The sequence below is a fragment of the Xenopus laevis genome, chromosome 2S (genome assembly GCF_017654675.1).
Source record: "Xenopus laevis strain J_2021 chromosome 2S, Xenopus_laevis_v10.1, whole genome shotgun sequence".
Taxonomy (NCBI): domain Eukaryota; kingdom Metazoa; phylum Chordata; class Amphibia; order Anura; family Pipidae; genus Xenopus; species Xenopus laevis.
In genome coordinates this window covers 108389133-108414070 of record NC_054374.1, presented here as the reverse complement: position 1 = coordinate 108414070, position 24938 = coordinate 108389133, and the positions used below count along the sequence as shown (strand labels likewise).

The following is a 24938-nucleotide window of genomic DNA, read 5'->3' as shown; positions in this document are numbered from 1 at the left end:
TGGGAATCTATGCAGACGGCTGTGTGATTTGTTTGTCTGGGCAGATGGCAGATCTAAAGAAAATTCTTTGCAGTTAGTAAGGAAACAGATTGCTAGAGACACTACAACTACTGTATTGCCAACTTACTAGTACCTTTTTCCATACAGACAGAATGTTCAAGATAAGAAGAATGAACATTAAACAATTAAAATGTTCTGTGAGTTCCTATGTATTCAGTTTTGTTTTTTATCCATAAAAATAAATTTTTCATGACCATTGTATTTCGAATTTGGTTTTCACATATGCTCACATTTTATCTTAACAGTTGTGTATTAATCTAACCAACGAAAAGATCCACCAGCATATATCTGAAGTGTTATTTTTCCAAGAGCAAACAGAATGTGCACAAGAGGGGATTTCCATGGAAACCATATATTGCCTTGGCAACCATACAACAGTGCTGGAATTTTTTTTCCAGGTACTTTTTCTGCTGGGTATACTAATGTGAATATATGCAAGCTAATGTTTGTTTTTTGTTTTTTTATCAAAACATTAAGATGCCCTAATCCTTGATTCAAATACAATATTTATCAAGGCGTAGACGTGCCAGCAGTCTTATTTGTAAGGCAGCAATATAAATTATGATTCATTTTTACATATGATTATAGCTATGTGAATTCATTCAAAATAAAAAATCTATTATAACAAATACATTTATATTGACTGTTCATATATCAATGTCACTTGCATATCTGTTTGAGAAAAATGATTATTTCTCTTTCTCTTTGCTTCTTTTACTTGCAGTCAGAGAAAAATCTGCATGGTCAGCCTATTCAAACTCCTCTCTTAAACTGACATGCAGGTTTTATTGATCTTCCGAATAAGACCTGTCTAGTACAATAAAGGCTGGCAAAACTGGATATAGGGAAGCAATGTGTCTGCCAGCATAATATTGCCAGTAATCCTCTATACATATTCATAGTGATTCAAGATTTAAAATTCTTTGATCAAATGAACTCATCTTGGTCTTGTAGCTCCCTGTAGATTACATATTGCCAATTCTGCTTCTTCTTACTCCAAGCATGTGTTGCTCTGATACACGAAACGGGGAAAACCATTATTAAATAATGAAAGGATTTAATAACCATAGCTAAGGCAGAACCATTAAGGGAATATCGTTCAATTTGATATATTCCCTAATTTTTTTAGATTTGAAGGTATAATAAAGCAGCAAACAGTTATAAGACATTTCAAACCATCAGTTTTTGCTTGACTAATGGAACAGCAAGGTATTTCCAGCTCTTGTTATAGGCTGAATATTTCCTTTCAACTATTTTGCTCCTTGCTACAATCCCATTGGGCATACAACTGCTGAGTTCCCCTTTGCACATAAATGATGTATGTAAAAACTCCTATGTATGCATTCATCAATGTTTTACACTGTACACCATAAATATACCAATATAGTATTTGCATTTCCTGTTGTTATTGGCACTTGAATGTAAACACAACCCAAAAATATAATAACATGATAAAACTTATCAAGTAACACTTGATAAAGAGCTCTGGTTGAAACATGTAGTGAATCATTAAAAGCACAACAATTGCAGCAATGTTCTGCGTTCTTTACCACAGTTGCCTTTTTGTGGAATACAAGGCTTCATTGGGCGGAAAGCGGTGGTGATTGGACAGAATAATGAATGTTTTATAAAGTTTATCAATAATAATAAAAGAGAATACTGGTGTATTTCAGAAACCGATGGGATTCATGTCAGTGCTAGATGAGGAAAGCCAGTCTATTCACACAATGGAGCACAGTCTCTCCAAACGTCTCCAGACACTTTTAGAAACATCAAATACAAATTCGGTGTATTTTTCTTCAAAAGACGGAAATGGCAACGTCACATCCAAGGACCATGGTCCTACTTTTGCAGTTATGCATTATGCAGGAAGGGTAAGTTGGTTTTTTTTGAGTTTCTTGCACAGGTCGTATAGTGCAACATATAATATAAATAATTGATTTTATAAAATGCTTTATAATAATCATAGAATTCCAATGGCAATGGTACTAGAATCATATCCAGACTGATAAATAAAAAAAACACAGGGAGGAAAGTAAGAGAAACCTTGGTAAAATGTTTTATCAGAAAACCTAGTGAATTAAGAATGCCTGTTTTTATGCACAAATCAAATAATTCTCTAGAATAAATAGTAATGGCAAAGGAACTGAGGGAATAATTTCAGTCTAAAACATTGCGCTGTTTTTGTGTGTCTAAATGAAGCCATTTTATCAGGAACAGTCTCCCACCACAATTTCAAATAGGGGTGAAAAAGGTATTCTGCTGTGAAATAATGCTACATTTTACCTAAAGGAATACATCGAAGATCCCAAGAAAAGCTTATTCCCAAATGAACCTTCTCTTCATATTTTTTGCCCTTTGTTTTAATCATAATAAAATCTATGGTGCTTGTGATTTCTTGAGCTAAACAGGGCAAACAGGTAAATTGAAGTTACTCCATGTTTGGTCCTTGCAAGGTCAATAATTAAATTACCTTCATACAACCCCCTCCCCTACCTACTATTGTGACTGTTTAAGCAGCATCTATTTTGCAGGGGAATAATTGTGTATTGGTAATTTAATTAACCATTAAATTAAGCTTGTTTAGCAAAAGATCCTGTACATTGAACCCAGATTGAAAAAGGGGTAAACGGTCCCTTTAAATGGTGATAATTTCTAATGCATCTACTTCACACCATAAAATTTTTCACTTCTCTGCCTCCTCTATATATCTCCAAATATAAACAGAGGATTTAACAGAAAACCAAAAAAATTCTTCTCCTTTTTTAAAATTGCTAAATTAAATATATTTCATTCTACCACCTTCCAGTCATATAAATCTAGCTGTTAGTGAGTAGCATTTATCTAAAATCAAAAATATGCATTTGTTTATTTCCTAATTTTGCCATGCTTCTTTTTTTCCAACACCACTGTCTTCCACATCCCTTTTTAACTTTACCCTGGAACGAGAAATATCTACTCAGGTACAATATCAGACTGATTTCTGCAGTATATTGTATTCACTGATGATGTATTTAGTGGTAAGAAATGACAGCATGTTGCTCACCAACCTCTTGGATGTTGTGCCTAGTGGCTTCAAAGCAAGTGCTTATTTTTGAATTCCAGGCTTGGTGGCAGGTTTTGGTTGTATAAAACCAAATGTACTGTCAAACAGGACACATAGGGACTAACACATAGCCAATTAAAGCCCTTAGGCATCCCTTAAACTATTTTCATGCTTGTGTTGCTCCCTAACTCTTTTTACATTTGACTGTGGCTCACTGGGAAAACGTAAAATAAAAGTATATGATGTACATCCAAGAGATAAAAGGGTTGGACACAGAAGAAGCAAGAGTAGAAATCTGACCCAACACTTCAAATATGCAGGTGCAATAGTTACAGAGGTTAAAATATATAGGATACTACCTGTAATAGTACTCTCTAGGAGAGTAAGATAGGTAGGTTAAGTAGCAAGAGCAGCTTTGCTCCAACTTGGAGGGATAGCAAGGAGGTAGCTCACCCCTCAGGCAAGACTGGCCTGTAGTATAGAGATACAGCCTAATAGGGAATTAGGGCTAGTGAGTTCCCTGATCCAACGTGTGAGGATCCAGGTCCCGGTGTTGAGATCCTGAGGGTGTATCTATCCAGGTGTTACACTATCACCTCAGGGCGTTCCACTGTGCTGTCTCTGAGGGACATGTTGTAGCCATATCATGATTATCTGCTGGGGCCTCTGTGGCTTGTAAGTACAAAACCCGTGGATCATTTTTCTCTGACAAATAAAAGTTTGTTCTGTTTGACTGCAAGAACCTCCTGGTGCCCATTTCTTTATTGGTTTATGCACAGTAGCCTGTGGGAGTTGTAGTTGCACTACACCACACCTTCACTTCTTCTAATTTGCGATGGCCCTACCTTTAGTGTTAGGTCAAGTGTAACCCATGCTCTAAACAAGATGTGTATTTTTTAACTGTGTTTCCTTAAAGTGATACTGTCATGGGAAAAAATTTTTTTTCAAAATTAATCAGTTAATAGTGCTATTCCAGCAGAATTCTGCACTGAAATTCATTTCTCAAAAGAGCAAACAGATTTTTTTATATTCAATTTTGAAATCTGACATGGGGCTAGACATATTGTCAGTTTCCCAGCTGTCCCTGGTCATGTGACTTGTGCCTGCACTTTAGGAGAGAAATGCTTTCTGGCAGGCTGCTGTTTTTCCTTCTCAATGTAACTGAATGTGTCTCAGTGGGACATGCGTTTTTACTATTGAGTGTTGTTCTTAGATCTACCAGGCAGCTGTTATCTTGTGTTAGGGAGCTGTTATCTGGTTACCTTCCCATTGTTCTTTTGTTTGGCTGCTGGGGGGAAAGGGAGGGGGTGATATCACTCCAACTTGCAGTACAGCAGTAAAGAGTGATTGAAGTTTATCAGAGCACAAGTCACATGACCAGGGGCAGCTGGGAAATTGACAATATGTCTAGCCCCATGTCAGATTTTAAAATTGAATATAAAAAAATCTGTTTGCTCTTTTGAGAAATGGATTTCAGTGCAGAATTCTGCTGGAGCAGCACTATTAACTGATTCATTTTGAAAAGATTTTTTTTCCCATGACAGTATTCCTTTAACAAATCCTGTATTATGTAATCATTGCTTTTCTTTCTACAAAAGAAGATAATACTGCATATGAAATGGCGATCTTCTTCTGTGTCCTTTGGTGACTCTGAGAATGTATTCCCATTATAAATAATTAATGCTCTCACATTTTTTATTTTGTTCAGGTTACTTACAATATATCTGGGGCAACTGAAAGAAACAAAGACGTACTGTCTCAGAATCTTCTTTTTGTTATGAAAAGTAAGCTGTATAATCCTTATAACAATTACATAATGATATTCATTTTGTATTATTTTTTATTAACCTTAAATTGGGACCTAAACACAATATTTACAATTTCAAAAGCAGATGCAAAGCACCATGTTTTGCTGCAAAGTAGCTTGTGCACTGATGGGCAAAAATTGCACCCACCAGTAAGAGGGCAAAATTGAGATGTGGTGTGGGCTTTGGACACCCTGTTCTTTGCTTTTTTTATTCAAACATCCATACCTTTTGTAAATGCATTTTAAAATCCCAGCAGTCAATCATTCATTGCAAATTGCTTTCACTTTCCATTCTGCACATCCCAAATGTCACAGCACTCCCCACCCCCCTCCTCCCCATTTAGTTTTGTAACCACTGCATGGGCAAGTGCATCAGGTCCCTTATTCTGACACATAAGCAAGATTTTAGGATAATGAAAAGCTAGCCTTAAAGAAACAGTAACAGCAAAAAATGAAAGTTTGCTTCCTGAAACACAACAATAGTTTACAAGCTGCTGTGTAGCTATGGCGGCAGCTATTCAAATATGAAAAAGAAGAAAAGGCACAGGATACAAAGCAGATAACAGATGAGTTCTGTAATATACAATGGGATTTTTCAGAATGTATCTGTTATCTAGTATGTGTTCTATGCTTAAATGGCTGCCTCCATGGCTTCACAGCAGCGTGTTTACATTCACTATAATTGTTTTTTTGAAGTAAACACCCCAGTTTTGCTAATGCAGGGCACCAGTACATTATTTTGTCTTTCTTTTAAAACTCTTTCATTTTTTGCTGTTACTCTTCCTTAAATTAGAGTGTTTACAAATTGCCATCTGACTGCTTGTATATTCTCAGACTAAAGGGGACACAATTTTAATAATTTATATAGTGTAAGTAAAGTTTTTTTGCTTGACTATGATGATAAAATAGGATTTGAAATGATTTCTTAGGGTGACATATCCCCTTTAAGTTAAGCCTCTAGGCCAGTGCCGGGCCAAGTTGGCTGGGCGGCCGAAGCAACCTGGCTGACTATGTTGCCCCCAACTGCTCACGCTGATGAAGCGCTAGTGCAAATGCGCCAACGAATCGCTAGTGCGCATGCGCCGAAGAAGTGCTAGTGTGCATACCCCGATTAAAGCATAATGCACATGCAGACAAAATCAGCTCCCTCAGCTCCTGGCCACAACGATCCAAACTAAGGGAAGGAGTCAGAAGAGGTATGTACCTGGCAGCCCTCAACCTTTGCGCCCTAGGCACGTGCCCAGTGTCAGACTGGCCCGGCAGGACACCGCAAAAAAACCCAGTGGGCCCCGACCCTCATGGGGCCAGACCCCCTCTCCCTTATATTTTGAATCCCCCCCCAAAAAAATTAATTTTGGTGCCGTTAGCGCAGTTCGCACATGCACCGTTCGCGCCTTGATGCGTATGTGCGCGGCAAGCAGCACCTCAGTAGGGGGCGGGCAGGGATGCCGGATGGGGGTCCTGGAAAGCAGTCTTGGTGGGCCCCCGGGCAGCCCCTGTCCTACCCTGCACATGCCTCTTCTGCCTACCCCTTGTTCCGGCCCTGCTCTAGGCAGGCATTAAGTATGGGAATCCTTTACTGCAGAGCTTTGCACTGGATGTCAGGAAGGAATCACCAGTGGAGAGTGCAGGAGCTGTATTGACCACAAGAAAAATATGCAATCTTGTGCACATATGTTTCCTGTATCCTTTTATAGTAAATATGCTCTTATACAGTACCTTTCATATAATGCATATGTATCTGCCTGGGAGTGTTCCTCACTCATTATTAATATTTTTTACAGCCAGTGAAAACTTAGTTATCAATCAAATATTCCAGTCCAAACTGACCCAGACAGGGTCATTGATTCCTCCTTATCTACCACTCAAGCTTAGAGGACCAAAAGCAGCCTTACTTTTAACAAAGAATTCCACTTCTAGTGGTGAAACAAAAAAGATCCTGGAACTTGGTAAGGTAAGGACTAAAAAGAAGAAATCTTAAATATATTATACTTGTATATACTGTATATTTACTGTATATATTATGTGGGCATTAACTTCAATGGCAGAAGAGGCAGCAATACAGAGCGTAACTTCAAGCAGGCATTCACCTGTGCTTTCGAACATAGGAAAATAAATGAAGTCATATTAATCTTACTAGCAGCCTGAATACCCCAGTCACCAAATACCCCAGTCAATTCCAGTTACTGTACCACAATATACAGTATAGTATACTAAAAACATCCAACAAACAAATTCAAGTTTACAATAAAGCATTATAAAATAATTTTCCTGCAAGTGTATGCCAGTGATTTTATGCATATATATATATCTGTGGATTTTCAGTTTGAAAGTGGATGGTATGTTGTCCCCACATCATAGCAGGTTAACTGCATTGATGGGAATGATGTGTAATCTATGTAAAAACTCAAAATAAGTTGGTGCTTAAAATATTATTTATAAAAGTTACACTTGTGGCTTTAGCAATACAGGTATGGGACCTGTTATCCAGAATGCTCGGGACATGGGGGTTTCCGGATAATGGATCTTTCCATAATTTGGGTCTTCATGCCTTAAGTCTACTAGAAATTCATTTAAACATTAAACAAACCCAAAAGGCTGGTTTTGCTTCCAATAAGGATTAATTATATCTTAGTTTGGATCAAGTACAATGTACTGTTTTATTATTACAGTGAAAAAGGAAATTATTTTTAAAAATTTGGATTATTTGGATAAAATGGAGTCTATAGGGCAAATTCACTAAGCGCCGAAGCGCCAAAGCGCCGAACGCTAGCATTACTTCGCTAGCGTTTGGCATTTTCGTTACTGCGCAAATTCACTAACGAACGCTGGCAAAGTTTCGCTAGTGTTACTTCGCACCCTTACGCCTGGCGAAGTTTCGCTAACGACGTAACTACGCAAATTCACTAACGCGCGCAGTGTACTGAACGCTACCTTTTACGCTAGACTTCCTTCGCCACCTCAGACCAGGCGAAGCGCAATAGAGTAGATAGGGATTGCTTCAAAAAAAGTCAAAATTTTTTCTAAGTCCCAAAAAACACTGGCGTGTTTTCTACATTATGGGTGATAGGCTGAAAAAGATCGAAAAAAATTTTGGGGCTCCCCTCCTTCCCCCCTACATTTCCTGACTCATGGCAACTTACCTAGACAGTGGGCACATGTGTAGGGCAAAGTAAAATTTTTATTTTATGTTTTGAAGCTTTCCTAGCCATTTGTAGTGCTGATACGTATTCCTCCATTGAAATTTGAATTTGGCGCCATATGCAAATTAGCCTTCGCTAGCGTAACTTCACTTTACTTAGCGAATCAACGCTAGCGCAACTTCGCAACCTTACGCTACCCCCGAGCGCAACTTCGGATTTTAGTGAATTTGCGAAGCGCTGGCGAAACTACGCCTGGCGAAGTGTGGCGAAGTGCGGCGAAGTTACGCCTGGCGCAACTACGAATCTTAGTGAATTTGCCCCTATGGGAGACAGCTATTCCGTAATTTGGAGCTTTCTGGATATCGGGTTTCCGGATAAGGGATCCTATACCTGTATATGCATACCACAATGATACCAAAACACTGATCATATGGATTTGGTATATGCAATATTGGACTTATGTAGGCAGCTTATTTAACATATTACTTCTGTTATTTTATTATAAGCACGTCTCATTTAACTCATCAGTAGTTTTGTTTTTATGTTAATATTGTTGCATACTTTTACATATTTTGCCATTTATACTGGTGTACCAGTTACACTTACTTGATCCAGCTAGACCCTTCTAGGGTGTTATTGTACACATTTGGTTCACATTGTGTATCTTATGTCATTAGTGATAATTTGGCACCAATACAGACCAATCAGTATGTCAGCTAGCATCCTTTGTGAAGATATAAATACCTTGTACCCTTTTTGTCCTTTTGATCCTGAGGACACTAAAAACAAATCATATATTTATAGCTGTATGAAGGCTGCTATAAAGATCTGGTTTGTTTTTATTGTCTTTCACCCTAAGGACTGCTCGTTGTGAGCAGACAATGTTTAGAAACTATGGGCCCTTGATTACATTTTATTGCAATATTATTTAAGTGGAGCACTGTTTCATGTGTAGCATAATTCCTCTAGGGGACATGCACATTTGTAAAATTGTGCTAATGTCTTATTTTTTATTTCACTACCATGAATACCTGGGACATAGTGTTTTCCAGATAAGGGGGACTTTGTTATGTGGAGTACCATGATTTACATGTATTTGCCATTAACACAGATTTATGCCAACATTAAGTACAAGGTGCTGTCTGAACGATCTAGAAATTATTTTTTACATACAAAACTATGGCAGATGTCATTGCTTTATGAATGGCTGATTTTTGAATAATGGATGCAATAGTATGTAGCTATATTACAATTATTTTTCCCATCACATTTGTCACATCACAGTATTCAAAAGTTCAGCACTTTACAAGTGGTTTTTTTTTTAACCAGGAATATTTTGCCTTTTCAATAGTCCAGTGAAATCACTAAACACTTTGTGTCAGATTTATTATGGGTCAAATTGAAGATTTAAATAAAATTTTTAATTTTCTTTTATGGTCAAAACGGTCAAATTATCCAAACTCGATTTGAGTTTCTAAAAAAAAAAATCAAATTTGATTTTGGAGATTTATCATGTTCTGGCCCTTTAAGATTCAGAATTTGACTATACGCCACCTAAAACCTGCTGAATTGCTATATAAGTCAAAGGGAGAGGTCCAGTGAGCAATTGTTGATGCATCCTCCTTTGAGTTTTTTTCAGAGAAATTTGATTCGAATTCGATTCGAGTTTTCAGCTCTGTAAAATTTGTCCGAGTTTAAGATATTCAATTTTTATAATAAATAATCAAATATTCAATTTAGAGTAAAATTTAATTCACATGAGTTAAAAAAACCTCACATATGAATATTGATAAATGTGCCTCCCTGTGTTGTTTCGCATTACCCACATGTCAAGCCAAAAATTTGTATTTGTGACTAATACTTAAACTTCATAAATAAATGAACGAGATTGCCTAGTGGCATTTTGGGTTTGCTTGTTGTCTAGTAAAAAGCAATTAACAATACATTATTTAATGTATTCCTAAAATGTTTCCTTTATTACCAGTTTAAGAGCCCCCTTGATGGTTATTTCTGTTATTTGGAATATTTTTTTTTAAAACCACCCATATCACAAGATATACAGAATTGATGAATTGATGACTTGTGACTTAGATGAAACAATATATTTCATTTAGAAGTATTTTGGGCAGTTTAACAGAAGAAGCAGTGGACTTTATTCACTTTTTTTGTATGCAGTTGATAAAAAAGAAAGGATCCTATTCATTTCTGCAGAAGCTAGAAAGAGGCGGACCAACCACTGTGAGCACACAACTCAGGGTAAGTGCTTTTTTCCTTGTAAGAGAATCGATATTATTCATAATGTGCTATAGCTTATTGCTTTAGTCTATGTTTATTAAATATAAAGGAAATTCTAAAAAATTCATGTTTAGAACATGAGAGATGCTAAGCTCTACAATGTAGATTCAGTTCATACATATAAGATATGCTTAATCTGTACATTTTTCTTTGCAGAAATCTTTTACAGAGATCATTGCCAAGGTTCAGAGCAGCACACTACATCTTATGCATTGTATCAAACCTAACAGTTCTAAGCTTGCTGAAACATTTGATAACTTCTATGTGTCTGCTCAGCTACAATATATTGGAGTACTGGAAATGGTCAAAATAATTCGCTATGGTTACCCAATACGCCTTGCTTTTTCAGACTTCTTGTCCAGGTAATTTTTCAATCAGTTGTCGTGTGTTTGGTTTTTATGGCATGTTAAGTAGTGTGTGTGTGTGTGTGTTTGTGTATTTGACAATTGATAAGCAGGTGGGTCAATAGATGATACAGATTTATAAGTTAAACATGCCTCTCACTATAATAATATAGAACTAATAAAACTGTCATTGACTAGACTGGTGGAATTAACCCTGCCATGAAAGTGATTAATTAGCCCCTAATACTAATTTGATTTATCTCCCACTCCATACTTTATCAAAGCAAGTCAAATGTGCAAAGTCCAAAAACATAAACAAAACCTATTACTTGCAGCAATTTGACTTAATTGCAGGTAATTGCAAAAGGGGTAATTTCTAACAATGTTAATTGACTGGTTCCGGCACACTGAATGTGATGGATAGATGGTAGCGCAGATGCCCCCTATATACCTGGTGGGGTATCAAGTCAACAATAGAAGGAGATAGGATGTACTCTCCCCGTTTGTTATGACCACAGACTGTCAAAGTAGGATAAAATTTGGAGTGAATACCAAGCAACAGGTTAATTGTTCATTGAAATAGGCTTAATTGTGGGGAATTACCTCCCTTCAAAAAGGTGTTCCACGTGTTTATTATGGCCACAGAGTGTCAAGGCCTGAAAAGTTTCAGGTGGAAAAACCTCCTTCATCAGGGAAGCATCTGACAAAGAGAAAACACCTTTTTGAAGTGAGGTAATTCCCCACAATTAAGCCTATTTCAATGAACAATTTACCTATTGCTTGGTAATCCTAATGTTATACTAGGTGAGCTATTTTTCAGGAGGTTTGTTGGCGATGGCAGTGCAAATCTAACCATGGGTATCAGATTGCGCTCCATCACCCTTAAAGAATGTAGCAGAGGAAGGTCTCTGCTCAAAATGCATTATATGATATCACAGGGGTTTGGCCAGATGACAGTAGCTTTGAAAGAAAAACTGTGGGTGAATGATAGGAACAACCAACAATAAAAGATTTTTGTTTGCTTCTTTGGTAGTGATGGGGAGTGTCAGAGCTTCAGGTAAAGCATACTGTACCGTAAATCTTGTAAAACAAGGGGTGGTTAGCAAGAAAGCCATGAAGTAAACTAAAACATCGTCTCTAATAAACCACTATGTCAAGTTCTATAAGGAGGGAGTGCTGCTAACTTATTTGTTTGGGGGCTGAAACAGTCCCTTTATAAGAAAATACAATATGTTTCTAAATCTGACCTAAAAGTTGTTTCATTTGAATCTAAGTGGTTAAATTATAGGCTGTACTGCAAAACTATGAATCTAACAGTTCTTTATTATGTCATCAGCGTATGACCCTGCTCATGATTTAAATATTTCTCCACAAAAAGGTCAGCAAGAATATTTTTATATAATTGTTTTACAGAGCCAAATGTTTAATCTCATATTGAAACTGTCAAGACTTTCTACATGTTTCTTGGCTTTTTAAATATTACATAAAAGAATGCTATGATTTGGTGCCAGACACTTAGGTGCACCTGAGGTAAGGAAACAGTTACAGCGGCGTATAAATAGCTGATTCCTTTTATCAAACAATTACATGGTAAATTTAGTTTTTCACATTGGAACTGCACTGTTATTAAAGAGAAAGTTTTTAAAGCCTGGAACATGTAGTTCAGGGAGATAAAACTCCCATTATCATATCATCTAACTGCCCTATAAGGTTTTTCAGAATATTGTAATAAAAAAATAGTAATGTTTGTGTGTGTCTCCAAGGTACCACAATATCAAGCATCCTTCTCCATATTCTGAAGGTGCTGAACCCGACACGGTTATGTACTATACATGTTCAGTAATGGAAATCTTCATTGTTATAGGTTAAATGGGTTGTTGTATGGTAATTATGGTAAAGGAAAGTTTCTCATTCTAAATTCTATATACACTGGAAATTCAAATTCAAATAAATGACAGGAAACTCAATCACACTACATTCAACAGTACACCATTCTGTCCAGTGACAAGGACTAGGAGTGGCTTAGGCTTAAAACCCACAAGATATTTATTTCTGGCCGGAAAACAAGCATTGAACATTTTTTAGGTTTAAAATCACAAGTACTGGAGCATTCAGTTGGTTTGCATTACAGTCAATGTGAGGCTACAGTTTTAGTTTTGGGTACTTTTTGCTGGGATAATTATTCCATTACTGTGTTGTGGAAGTTTTCACAGGTGAAATTGCCTTAACAATTGCCTTAACAAGGACACAGTTGTTTTACTTTTGCCTTACACCAATCAATAAAATAACTGGACGATTTTAAGGATATAAATTCCACTGGTACGGGTTAAAATTATTTAGGATAAAAATCTGAAAGATATCTATGAAAACAATGTCTAAGGAACACCTAAAGGAGATGTAATACTAAAAACACAATGTTACAGTGGGTAGAATTGCTGCCTTGCAATGGTTTTAGGTTCAATTCCAGCCAGAGCACTATCTGCAAAGAGTTTGCATGCTCTAACTATATCTGCACATGTTTCATCTGAGGAAAGCATTTCCCTCCCACACTTTAAAAAACACACAGACTAGTTATCTAGTTCATGATTAAACTGATCATTGTGTATGTTTGTGCACATGGTGGAGACCTTAGAATGCAAGCTCTACTGTAAGCTCTACTGGTCAGGTTAATATAATAATTGCAGGGATTTGAAGAGAAACAGTTTTCACAGACTGCTTACAAAACACATCTACCTACACCCTGTAACAGTGAGTGGGCTGGAAGGTTGAAGCAACCATTATGATCCCATAGTGAATAAGAAAGAAGGAGAACCTCAATAAAAGAAATGATATGAAGATGGATGTGATCAGATGTCTTGCTTTTACTTTTCTTTTTCATTTTAATTTTTGGGATCAAAATACTGAATTTAATGACATGATGATGTACGGTGCAATAGCTCCCACAGAGGAAGTTAGGGATATGGGTTCATGTATGAATAAGTTGACAATAATTAAAAGGATAAAGTTCAACCAGAATACTGTACTCCAGGATACCGCAACAGTTTAAGTATCCCCTGCAGATTACCTCCATAATGCTAAGGAGGCAGAATACTGGATTCTTTAATCTTGCAATAAGAAAAGGGAAGAGAAACAGGGTAACCTGGCATTTTTTTTAAGTGACCATAAAGGCTAGGATTGGATTACCGTAAATAAACAGCTGGTAAGCATTTCAGGAATTCAGCAGATGAGACCTAGATATGGGCAAAGAATGATTTGTCTCTTAAAGTCATTTAACACTATGCATCATTATTACACCATTGTGCTCCCAACACAGTAATAATTTCACTGAGTCCAAATATAATGTAATAATATACTGTAATCGGCACAATGCTACAACATGTTTCAAACTGGCAGCTAGTCAGTTTTATGTTGAATAAGGCTCCAGGCTAGGCTTCCAAGTCTTCCAAATTGCATGCCTAGGCAAATCAGACAGATGTGGGAGGTTTGAAAGACCATTCAGTATCTGAACTGTCATAGGCCATTCCTTTAATCCGATCATTAACCTGGGGCCAAATGATCACATCAACAAAATATCATCATTTGGCCCAACACGCGGGTGGCCAAATTACTAAAATATACACATGAATATTTTTCGAAACCATAAACAGTCAGGATTTATTCAGGATAAAAAAAAGTCACCAAAAAATATCAGCAAGTGAAAGCTGGTAAGTTTCTATAGAAGTTAATGGGAATTGTCTTTAACATCTTTATTTTCCCAGATTTTTTAAACATTAGTGAGTTTAAGTCCCATTGGAAATGAATGGACCACAGTGATTCCAACTTCTGTGCAAGTTGTTTTTTGCAAAAAAATATAACAACAAAAACAGAAAACAAGATTAAAAACATAGAAGACAAAGTGCCTGAAATTCACCTCATGAAACACAAGCTTCATACTTGGTGGAAATGTTTTCAGGGAATGGAAGATTAATTATATGATACATCATTTAATCCAGAAGATGTTTACTACTATGTACAAAAAAGGGGGCAAGAATTTAAGGAAACAATATTGGGGGAATGTAATATTGGTTGCCAACGCAAAAGTCATTCACAATTTATTCACAATGTAAATAAATGTTTGCAAAGTGAACAATATTGACTTTGAGAACACTTTGTCCCTCACTCGACAGAAAGATAGTGATTGGGAATTGTATAGCTTGTAGTAGTGTACAGTGTATGTAATAAAACTTCTTAATGAAAAAGTTTTTACATTTGCTCCAAAAGTTTAAACCACCTTCAGGGAGGTCTCAAAGGTTCGCAATGTGCAATTAAGATTAACAATGCAATAAAAGCCTAATTAAGAATATTACAGTAAGTTGCAACATGCAAAATTGTATTCCCTAATTTGTTTTCTTTGCAAATGTTATTACATTTCCCCTTATATCCTTTAACGCTAGGGTTTACTATGTAGTATGAAAGGGTAAAAGTGATATAACAAAAGAGTATTTCTGTTTATTGGTTTGTACAAACTTACTAAATACATGTTGAAATTCATTTCAGGTATAAAAATTTGGTTGAAATCTTAGCATGGGAGAAACAGAAGACATCAGCTGAAGAAAAATGCCGCCATGTTCTTCTACAATGTAAACAACAAGGGTGGCAGGTCAGTAAAAGGATATGCAATTGTAGGAAAATTTGCATGAACTTGTATACACTCATACTTATGTACTGAAACTGAAATGAAAAACTGGAAATTTAATTTATAAAAAAAAAAGAAAAAGATACTCCAAGTTCAAAAAATCTAAAACAACACTCACATTAACCAATAAAAAGCACTTACAAGATAATCCTATTAAACATTATTAGTAACAACAATGCAAATTTGTGCAGATACAGTATACACAGAAAAATACACTCAACCCATTAACAATATATTTAAGATATTGAAATATTTTGGGGCTTAAGCTTCCTAAAAAAATGATCTCCACTTTAAACAAAACAGGGATTGTTTGTCCATATATTGCAATATATTTAAGCTGACCAACTACGTCAAAGTCATCCCTTGTCGCTGATGGCAGCAATACCAGATTTGACCCCACTCCCTGTATGTGCCATACTCTGCCTGCCCTATGCTCCCTGTTTGTGCCATACTCTGCCTGCCTAGGTTACCTGTGGGACATGAGCCTTGTAGGGTTTGTTAGCATTTGGCAATTGTTGTTAATGGCCCCTAAGTTTGTATGTGTGTGTGTATAAGTATTTAAAACTATCTTTTATATATTACCACATGCCTGTAACAATTTGAAAGAGATTAGTCTACTATCTCATACTTATTTCCAAAACCTACAAATTTACAAATTACATATCTTTTGTGATAATTTTTCAGATGGGTACACGGAAAGTATTTCTGAAATACTGGCAAGCTGACCAACTCACGGACATGTGTCTTCAGTTACAGATAAAGATTATACTTTGCCAGAAAGGTATATTTTTTATTGGCAAAACACAGTAGGTGCTAGTGTCAATGAAGCGAAACAAAGTTCAGCTGATGTACCTTTTTTCATTCTCATTACTCTTGGTGAAGAATAAGGAAGGCTTATGAGTGCTTATAGCATCCCCAAAAGGAAAATGACTGCCTTTTGTAAATGGTTAAAATTTCTACTTGAGAAAGCAACCTATTATTAACCACCCCAAAGAAAAACCTACTCAGATCATTATCTCTATGATAACTCTAAATGGTAGATTATCTCAAGAGAACAATTTTTCTTAGATCAGAGTGTGCCCCAGTTTTAAAAGAATACAACACTCAGCTTGTTGAGATTTTTTATTCTGCAATTATTGGTAGTTTTATAAATCCACACAGGAGTCTTGCACAATTATGCAGAACAAGATTCTGTGATTAGACATATACTTGCCACACAACATTCAGCACTTTGCTCCTCAGAGCAGACATAGAATGGAGGATTATTTCAACTCAGAACTGTCACCTCCAGCTTTCAGGATTCCTATCAAGTGGAACCTAGGCAAAGTCCTCTAGTCCCTAGTCAGTATCAGCACTAAAGATGAACTACAACTCCCATCTTGGAGATTTGGGTCTACTCTGTGTCTAAATATTTCCAATATACCAACCACACCGAATAAAGACTATTTTCTGGTAGGTCCCGAGTATCTCAGCATTAATTATGTGCAACAACAATTGTAAAAAAATCTTATACATTTTATTAACACTCCACTTAGGTTAAAATACCCTATCCCATAAAAACAAACAAACATAGCACAGCACTCAGAGGTTTCCCCCTGGTGTTATATCATGTACTTATAGGAAAACTACCTTATAACTATTTTGGTGGCTGTAGCTGGTGTCATAAGTTAAATTAATAGTTGTTGTTAACTCTCATATTTCACAGTATCATTTGGTGCATTTAGGAAGTTTAAAGGGGTACTGCCAAGTTGGCATCAAAGTCAGTCTGTATGACGTGGTATTAAATAAATATTTCCTTTACAGTGTCTCTATACCACAAGCCAAATTGTTAGGCACAAAACATCCCAAGTTAGTGGTACTTAGCTGAATTCCATTTTAGGGTGAATCCACCTTTGGGCAGTAGTGCATGCAGGACTCTAATTAATACATCTACTCAGTGGAGCTTCAAACTGCTTGTATAGCTATCCCTAAGCCTATCTATCACCCCTGGTATGCTGCTCATAGGAAACAATAAGATTTTTGCTTTTGTTCTACAATTTGAAGGTGTTGAAATCGAATTGCTAAATGGTTGCTATAGGAAACATCAATGTGATATTTGTCTACAATGTTTTACACGATATGATAAAAAGGCTGCCTAGTGTAACCTATATGAGAGTATATTCCAACATCTACTAGGCCCTATTTAACTTAGGTTTCAATCTGGTTCCCTCTTCCTGTTCAGGTGGGAATCTCTCCCATGGACCCAGAGCACAAGTTTGCATCATCTTATTTACCATTGAACAGTTGCATCCTCTGAATGAATGTATGCAAAGTCAATAGCAGATAGATAAACTCAGAAAGAGGAAATAGCCCACAGATGGGGAGTGGAACTAAGTCCGGAAAATACAATTCTAAGATATGTATATCAGGTAGAAATAAAATAGATTCACACTATAGGCTAAACTCAAGAAAAGCCACTTGAGCTGGAATGCAAAAGTTCCTCTTGTACTAGGGTTATGTGGCTGACTAGTGACATCAGTCCTGTGGCAGTTTAGCAGGTAAACATGTTGCAGTAAAGGAATGCAACACAAGATGGCTCTACACTAAATCATGTGAAAACAAAACAGTTGTGAATGGAAGGTTTTAAGATACAATATAAATATAAAATTGAAAAAAACACATATGCCTAGTGGAAAACACAGTATCCAATGCAGAGAGTAGGCGAGCATAGCATGAAGGCCAAAGAAAACGAATTTTGGTGCCAGATAGACGGGTGACTATTAAGACCATATTTCTAATATGTGACAGTAAATTATTTGTTTTAATAACTGGAGCATATTCTATCTCAGAGTATGATAGGGTGCTGCATGTCTGAGAAATTGTTCCATAATGGAGCATTTCTTTGTCTTCAAAGTGACATTTTGCATGACTATTTGCATAAGGATGTGCAGTGCAACTCCTGATATCTTTCAAACAGCTACTCTGTGGTTAGAAAAATGTCTTCTTCTTTGTAAAGATAAGTGAACTTATGGCATTTCATTTGTAGAGCATTTAGTAAAACCATGAAGAAATTCACCTAAATACATTGAAGTCAGATTCTCAATGTATTGGTAAAAGTTTACAATGACAATTGAGATAGAAACTGTATCTAAATTATTACACCACTATTGTATTTGCATCATATTGGAATAATAAGTACCAGACTATAATATATAAATAAGCAAATGAAACACAGTATTTAATGATTTTCGAAAATGTTAGTTCTGTTCAGTTAGTTTCTCAAAAAATAATCAATAATGGAAAACAGCAGGTTGGTTCATATTTGTATTATTGAAATGTTGCATGCTGTTGCTTACGTCACTCGTACATTTATCATTAGTTTACAGTCTACATAATTTGCTCTTTGTGTCAATATACTTATGATATGTACAAACATTCCGCTGGGAGGAAAAAAGAAAGGAAACTTCATATTGTATCGTCCACCATTATATACCAGAATTAGTGTTATTTGAACTCAAGCTAGAATCAGGCATAAATACAGCTAATATTTACTCAGTCTTTTTGCCATTTTAAAGGTTACATCCTAACATAACATTTTTGTTACTCTAAACGGTCAATGGCATTCTACTTAAACATTTTTGTTACTCTAAATCGGGGGTCCCCAATGTTTTTTACCCATGATCAACATTCAGATGTAAAAGAGTTGGGGAGCAACACAAGCATAAAAAATATTCCTGGTGGTGCAAAATAAGTGCTGTGATTGCCCATTTGCTAGTACATATGTGGACTGGCAGCCTACGGGATGTTTGACAATACACCCGTTTTTTTTATGCAACCAAATCTTGTCTCCAAGCCAGGGATTTTAAAATAAGCATCTGTTTTGAGAGCAACATCCAATTGGTTGGTGAGCAACTTGTTGCTCACGAGACAGTGGTTGGGGACCACTGCTCTAAATGGTCAATAGCTTTCAGCTTATATTTTTTAATATGCGGCACCATTTCTGGATGTCTTTCTTGCCCTAGTTAATGCATTTCTTCTGAAATATGAAGTAAACATTTTTTTCTTCTGCTAGCATTGCTGGACTAAACATCACTTGTTAAACTTTTAGTTAAATTCAGAAGCTTTAAAATAAAGACAATACACATGCAAAAATATCAAATCGAGCAGTTTATTGCCATCTCTCCCATGGGCACAAAAGCCTTAAAAATACCTTAGTCTATAGAAGTACTGCTGTTAAGATGATAGCTATTCATGCTTTACCGCTTTGTTACCACAACGTATTCAGATTTTAATGCATTTAAAGAAAATTAATTCTCTGGGAGTATACATTTCTAGAGTTTGTATTTATGGTTCCAGTGTTATGGACCCAGAATATGTTCTGCAGGGCTATGATCAAACTAAATGTAGCAGGGATTAGATGGAAGGGCCACTGCCAGTAGCAGTTTGGTAAAATGTATGTTTTTTTTTTCTTAAACTCGAGCCCTTATGTATTTTTTCACTATAGATTACCAATACCATATAATTATAACTCAATTATACTCCTGTTTTATATGTTTATTTCACTTGTTTTCTTTTTAAAAACAGCTTGTTCAAATGTTCATATCATTTTATCATTTTATTAAAACCTCTTCTTAACTAATAGTTATAAGAAGATTTCTAGCTCGGCAGCATTTGCAGAAGAAAATGGACACCAAACAAAATGAGGATACTTTCATTAAAGACTTCATGCAAAACATAGAAAACATGGGCCAGCAGTATTACCACTCCTTGGTAATTCAGAATGCGTCTGACATTGCTCAAGAAAAAGACAGACTACGAAGTGAAATGAACACTGCCTATAGTTCTGCAGAATCCATTTGTAATAAAGAAGAGATATTGAAGAGGTAAATTTTTGCCCTAGCCTGCTATATATAACATTTTCAACTGTTACTCATTACCAAAGATAGCCTTTAAAAAAAAACTAGAATCCAGTTATTTTCATAACAGAATGATTTTACTGATGTTTGATCTCAAATTTCCCAAAGGTAAACACAATCTATTACTGACAATCATTTGCAGGCATTTCATAACTATGGTAGGCTCCATGTCTAAAAAAAGAGAAATATACAGTATGTGTGGGGTTTCTTTGCAATTAATAGGATAGCTTCTCAATATCACATTCTGTTCCTCCAACCCCATTTCTGATAAGGTCGGGTATATCTGAGAGGTCTTTAGCCCCTCAACCCTGGAAAGAAAAGCTACCTGAACTGTAATACCCCGCAGAGTTGAAAAACTCCTAAAAAGAATGAGCATTGCCTTAAATCTAACTTAGCGCTCGCATAGGAGGGAGTTTCAGAACTTTGTTTCATGTATGGGACCTTTTATCCAAAATTATCAAGACCTGGAGTTTTCCCAATAGGATTATTTTGTCTCTAATAAGGATTTACTAAAGGCAAAGTGGCTAACGCTAGTGTCAATTCACCAGCATTACTGCCCGCAGGGACATTGGCAATTTACTAACAGGCTTAGGCGCCAATTCGCTAGTGAAAGAGACAGACGCTACTGGTCATTCGCACTCTATCGCCTATGGCAAATGGACGTAACTACCCAAATTCACTAAAATGTGGATTTTACTTAACGTTACCTTTGCCAGACTTGCCTTCGCCAGCTCAGACCAGGCGAAGAGCAATGGAGTGCATAGATCTTCCTCATTCTTGTGTCACTTACATCATATTCTGTGAGTAGAAAATGCATCAAAGCTCAAAAAACTTTGGCATCTTTTCATTTTGTGATAGCCTGCAAAAGTCCTAAAAAATTTTTTTTGTGTAACTGGTTTCCCTCATACATTTTCTAACATATGGAACATTAACTATACAGTGGGCTCATGTGTAGGGAATTGTAACAACTCTATTGTCTTTATAAAGCTTCCCTGGATATGTGTTTGCTGCAACATATAACATAAATAAGTCCATTCAACTTTAAATCTCCCACCGTATGTAACTTAAACTGAGAGCAAGACCTAATTTGCATTAGGCATAAATGAACGCTAGCGCATCTTCGATTTGAAATGCTTGCATTGTCGAAGTAACACTAGCGAAAATTCACTAGCGTTCGGTGCCCAGGATGAAACTCTGCATCTTAGTGAATTAGCGCTGTCTAGGCTAATTTTTGCCTGGCGAAGTGTTGCAATGAGTGTGAAGTGGACGCTGTCGAATTTTCACTGGTTAGTAAATCTGCCCCTTAGTTGGGATCAAGTAGAAGGTACTGTTTTGTTATTACAGAAAAAAAAATTATTTAGTTTAAAATTTCAAAATATTTGATTAAATGTAGTCTATGGGGCAAATTCACTAAGATCCGAAGTTGCGCTAGCGCAGGCTTCGACACACTTCGCCAGGCGTATTTTCGCCTGCGCTATGCAAATTCACAAAAATGCGAATTTGCGCTCAGGGAGGCGAATGGTACCGAAGTTGCGCTATCGTTAATTCGTCAAGCACAGTGAATTTACGCTAGCGATGCCTCATTTGAATACGGTGCCAAGTTAAAGTACAAAATGAACGTATATGTAGCAGCAAATACATTACACATTTTTTTCAGCCTATCACCCTTAAAAAAGGAAAAGACGCCAGCGTTTTTTGGGACTTAGAAAAAATTTCAACTATTTTGGGACATTTTTCAACTTATTTTTTTAAAACTCCTATCTACTCTATTGCACTTCGTCTGCTCTAACCCGGCGAAGTAAACTCTGGCGAAGGAGGTCACGTTCAGAATGTTAGTAAATTTGCGTATTTTCGCCCCGCTTCGCCAGCGCAACTTCGCCAGCGTTAGGGTGCGAATTTGCGCTAGGCTATCATCATCGCTGGCGAATTTTCGGCAGGGTGACTGATAGTAAATTTGCGAAGTTGCGAAATGACTTCATGCTGGCGAATTTTCGCCAGCGTTAGTCACTTCGCCCTTTAGTGAATTTGCCCCATGGGAGATAGCCTTCCACTAATTTAGATCTTTCTGGATAACTAGTTTATGGATTATGGATCCCATACCTGTACTAAAAATTGGTAGTGAGTTCAAAGATATGTAAATAGGAAATAGCCATTTAGTTCATTTTGAAAACAAATGAATGGCTGCTGAAAAAAAAGATTAAATTTTTAAATTTGTTTTTTCTTTCTTTCAGTACTGAAGACAGTGATTTAAAGCCAGCTGAAAACATTTTTGTTGGTTATCGTATTTCAACTCTCTGCCAGCCTGGTTCTGTTTCGTTCCCTATAAATCCTGTGTCTTCCTCAGCTATAAGATCTCTTTCATTACACTCCGTCTTGAGCTTAGATGATGGAAACAGCCTCCAGTCTCCTCGGAAACAGCCTCCTCCAAAGCCAAAACGAAATCCAACTACCAGACTAAGTGCTTCTTATGAAGCCGTGAGTGCGTGCCTTTTTGCAGCTTCAATGGACATAGATAATGAAGGTTAGATATAAACTATAAGCTAAACATTGCCTTATTTTCCTTGTGTTAGGACTAGTATGGTTTCCAGTACCACCTCTATGCTGACGATACTCAGCTCTATCTCTCATCTCCTGATCTCAACCCAGAACTCCTAACTTGCGTCTCCTCCTGCCTGTCCACTATCTCTACCTGGATGTCGCAATGCTACCTTAAATTAAACCTCTCTAAAACGGAAATGGTTCTCTTTCCTCCAACTAACACCAGTAACATCCCGGAAGTATCCATCATAGCTAACAATTCCACTATCACCCCCTCTCCCCAGGCCCGGTGCCTTGGGGTTATCCTAGATCCTGCCCTGTCATTCACTCCTCATATCCAGTCACTTATTAAATCATGTCACTTCCACCTAAGGAACATATCCAAAATACGATCATTTATCACCCAAGATGCTGCCAAAATTCTTATTCACTCTCTCGTCATATGACGTCTAGACTACTGTAACTCTATTTTAATTGGCCTTCCCCTCCAGAGACTGTCAACTCTCCAGTCCATAATGAACACTGCTGCGAGGCTCATACACCTCAGCAACCGCTCCTCCTCTGCCTCACCATTCTGTCAATCCCTGCACTGGCTTCCGTTACCTTTCAGAATCAAATTCAAATTAATGACACTGATTTTCAAAGCACTTCATAACTCTTACTACGCTCCTCTACTGACCTGCTACTCAACTCTTCTCTCATTACCTCCTCACATGCTTGCATTCAAGACTTTGCAAGGGCTGCACCCCTCCCCTGGAAGTCTCTCCTACGGTCTGTCCGACTTTCTCCCAACCTTTCTGCTTTCAAGAAATCTCTTAAAATGCACTTCTTTCGAGAAACCTACCCTCACTCTGCTTAACTACCAAACGCAACACCACATACAGTACCACATTTCTCACCCACTTAATTTGATCTTGTCCACTCCTACACATTGTGCATTACTCCCTTCTCTTTAGAGTGTATGCTCTTTTGCATAGGGCCTTCCTCACCTTTTGTACCGGTATCGATTGTGATGTATGTAACTCCATATGTTCTATGTATATAATTCATGTGATTTAGTAGTATAATCACATTTACTTTTCAGTGCTACGCAATATGTTGGCGCTATATAAATACATGTTAATAATAATAATAATAATATGCATGTTAACTATGTATGATGTTAATTTTTTTCTGAATTATGGCTGACATGGTTACACTACAAATTTTGAATCACAATTGGCAATTGTGATTTTCAAAGTTATTGCAGAGCAAGAACATGTAGCATAGTGATTGCTGTTGGTCTTTCAGCACAGGAAATGCATAAGAATAATGTTGGGTGTATACCCCCACCTTTCTACTTCCAGAAAATTGCTTTATTAGGGTCATTGAAATGGCAATTTGTGGTTCTTGTCAAAGTATTTTGCTGAAATACATAGTGTAGCAGGTTTAGGCAAGAATTGCTTGACAAGTGCTTGTGCTAGAGCCTTTAAGAGACCATCATAGTTGGCAATTAAGTATGATTATTGATATTTTAAAGACAAGTTTTAGTGAAAAAAAATATTACAGACAAAACACCCAAGATTAATCCATGTGCCATTGCTCTTAAAAGTTTAGAGTGATCAAACATATTGTATGACTCATAAAGGAATTTTTTTTTTCAAGCTACTGATACAAAGCCAATCCCTTCCTGATCGGCACTTGCACAGTATAGGATGGGTATGTGTGTTGATTGGAAAGGGGGTCATCAGTGGTGCCTAGGGCAGCACTCACTGCTAATACAGCCTCGATTAAGCTAAAAATAAACTTAATCACAGAAATTAATCTGAAAATTAATATAATAATATAATAGCCTACAATAATGGTTCTGCAGCTGTTACATAGTTATTTCATCAGTAATATGGTGAACTTTTTTAGTGCAAGAAAACATATCACTTGCTGGAGTGTGGAAGTATCCCTTTCAACCAGTTCATCTGTTTTTTTGACTCCACTGTATTTTAATCATTCTTGCTATAGGTCTTGCAAAGTATAGTATAGGCTGCATAATATAATTATCTATCTCTTAAAGTTTGTTTGTCCACTTTGGTTTTAATATATATATATATATATATATATATATATATATATATATATATATATATATATATACAGCAACA

At 36.6% G+C, this 24938-nt stretch overlaps 1 protein-coding gene across 1 annotated transcript in view; it reads left to right on the top strand.

The window, feature by feature from the left end:
• Positions 1 to 24938, top strand: part of myo16.S (myosin XVI S homeolog) — a 139642-nt gene that overhangs the window by 87548 nt on the left and 27156 nt on the right. Inside the window, exons 22-31 of the mRNA XM_041584256.1 lie at positions 306 to 458; positions 1734 to 1934; positions 4815 to 4890; positions 6698 to 6867; positions 10232 to 10312; positions 10508 to 10713; positions 15232 to 15334; positions 16055 to 16151; positions 19992 to 20232; positions 22497 to 22786. Coding sequence (XP_041440190.1) covers positions 306 to 458; positions 1734 to 1934; positions 4815 to 4890; positions 6698 to 6867; positions 10232 to 10312; positions 10508 to 10713; positions 15232 to 15334; positions 16055 to 16151; positions 19992 to 20232; positions 22497 to 22786 — 1618 coding nt within the window. The remainder of the gene's footprint in view (positions 1 to 305; positions 459 to 1733; positions 1935 to 4814; positions 4891 to 6697; positions 6868 to 10231; positions 10313 to 10507; positions 10714 to 15231; positions 15335 to 16054; positions 16152 to 19991; positions 20233 to 22496; positions 22787 to 24938) is intronic.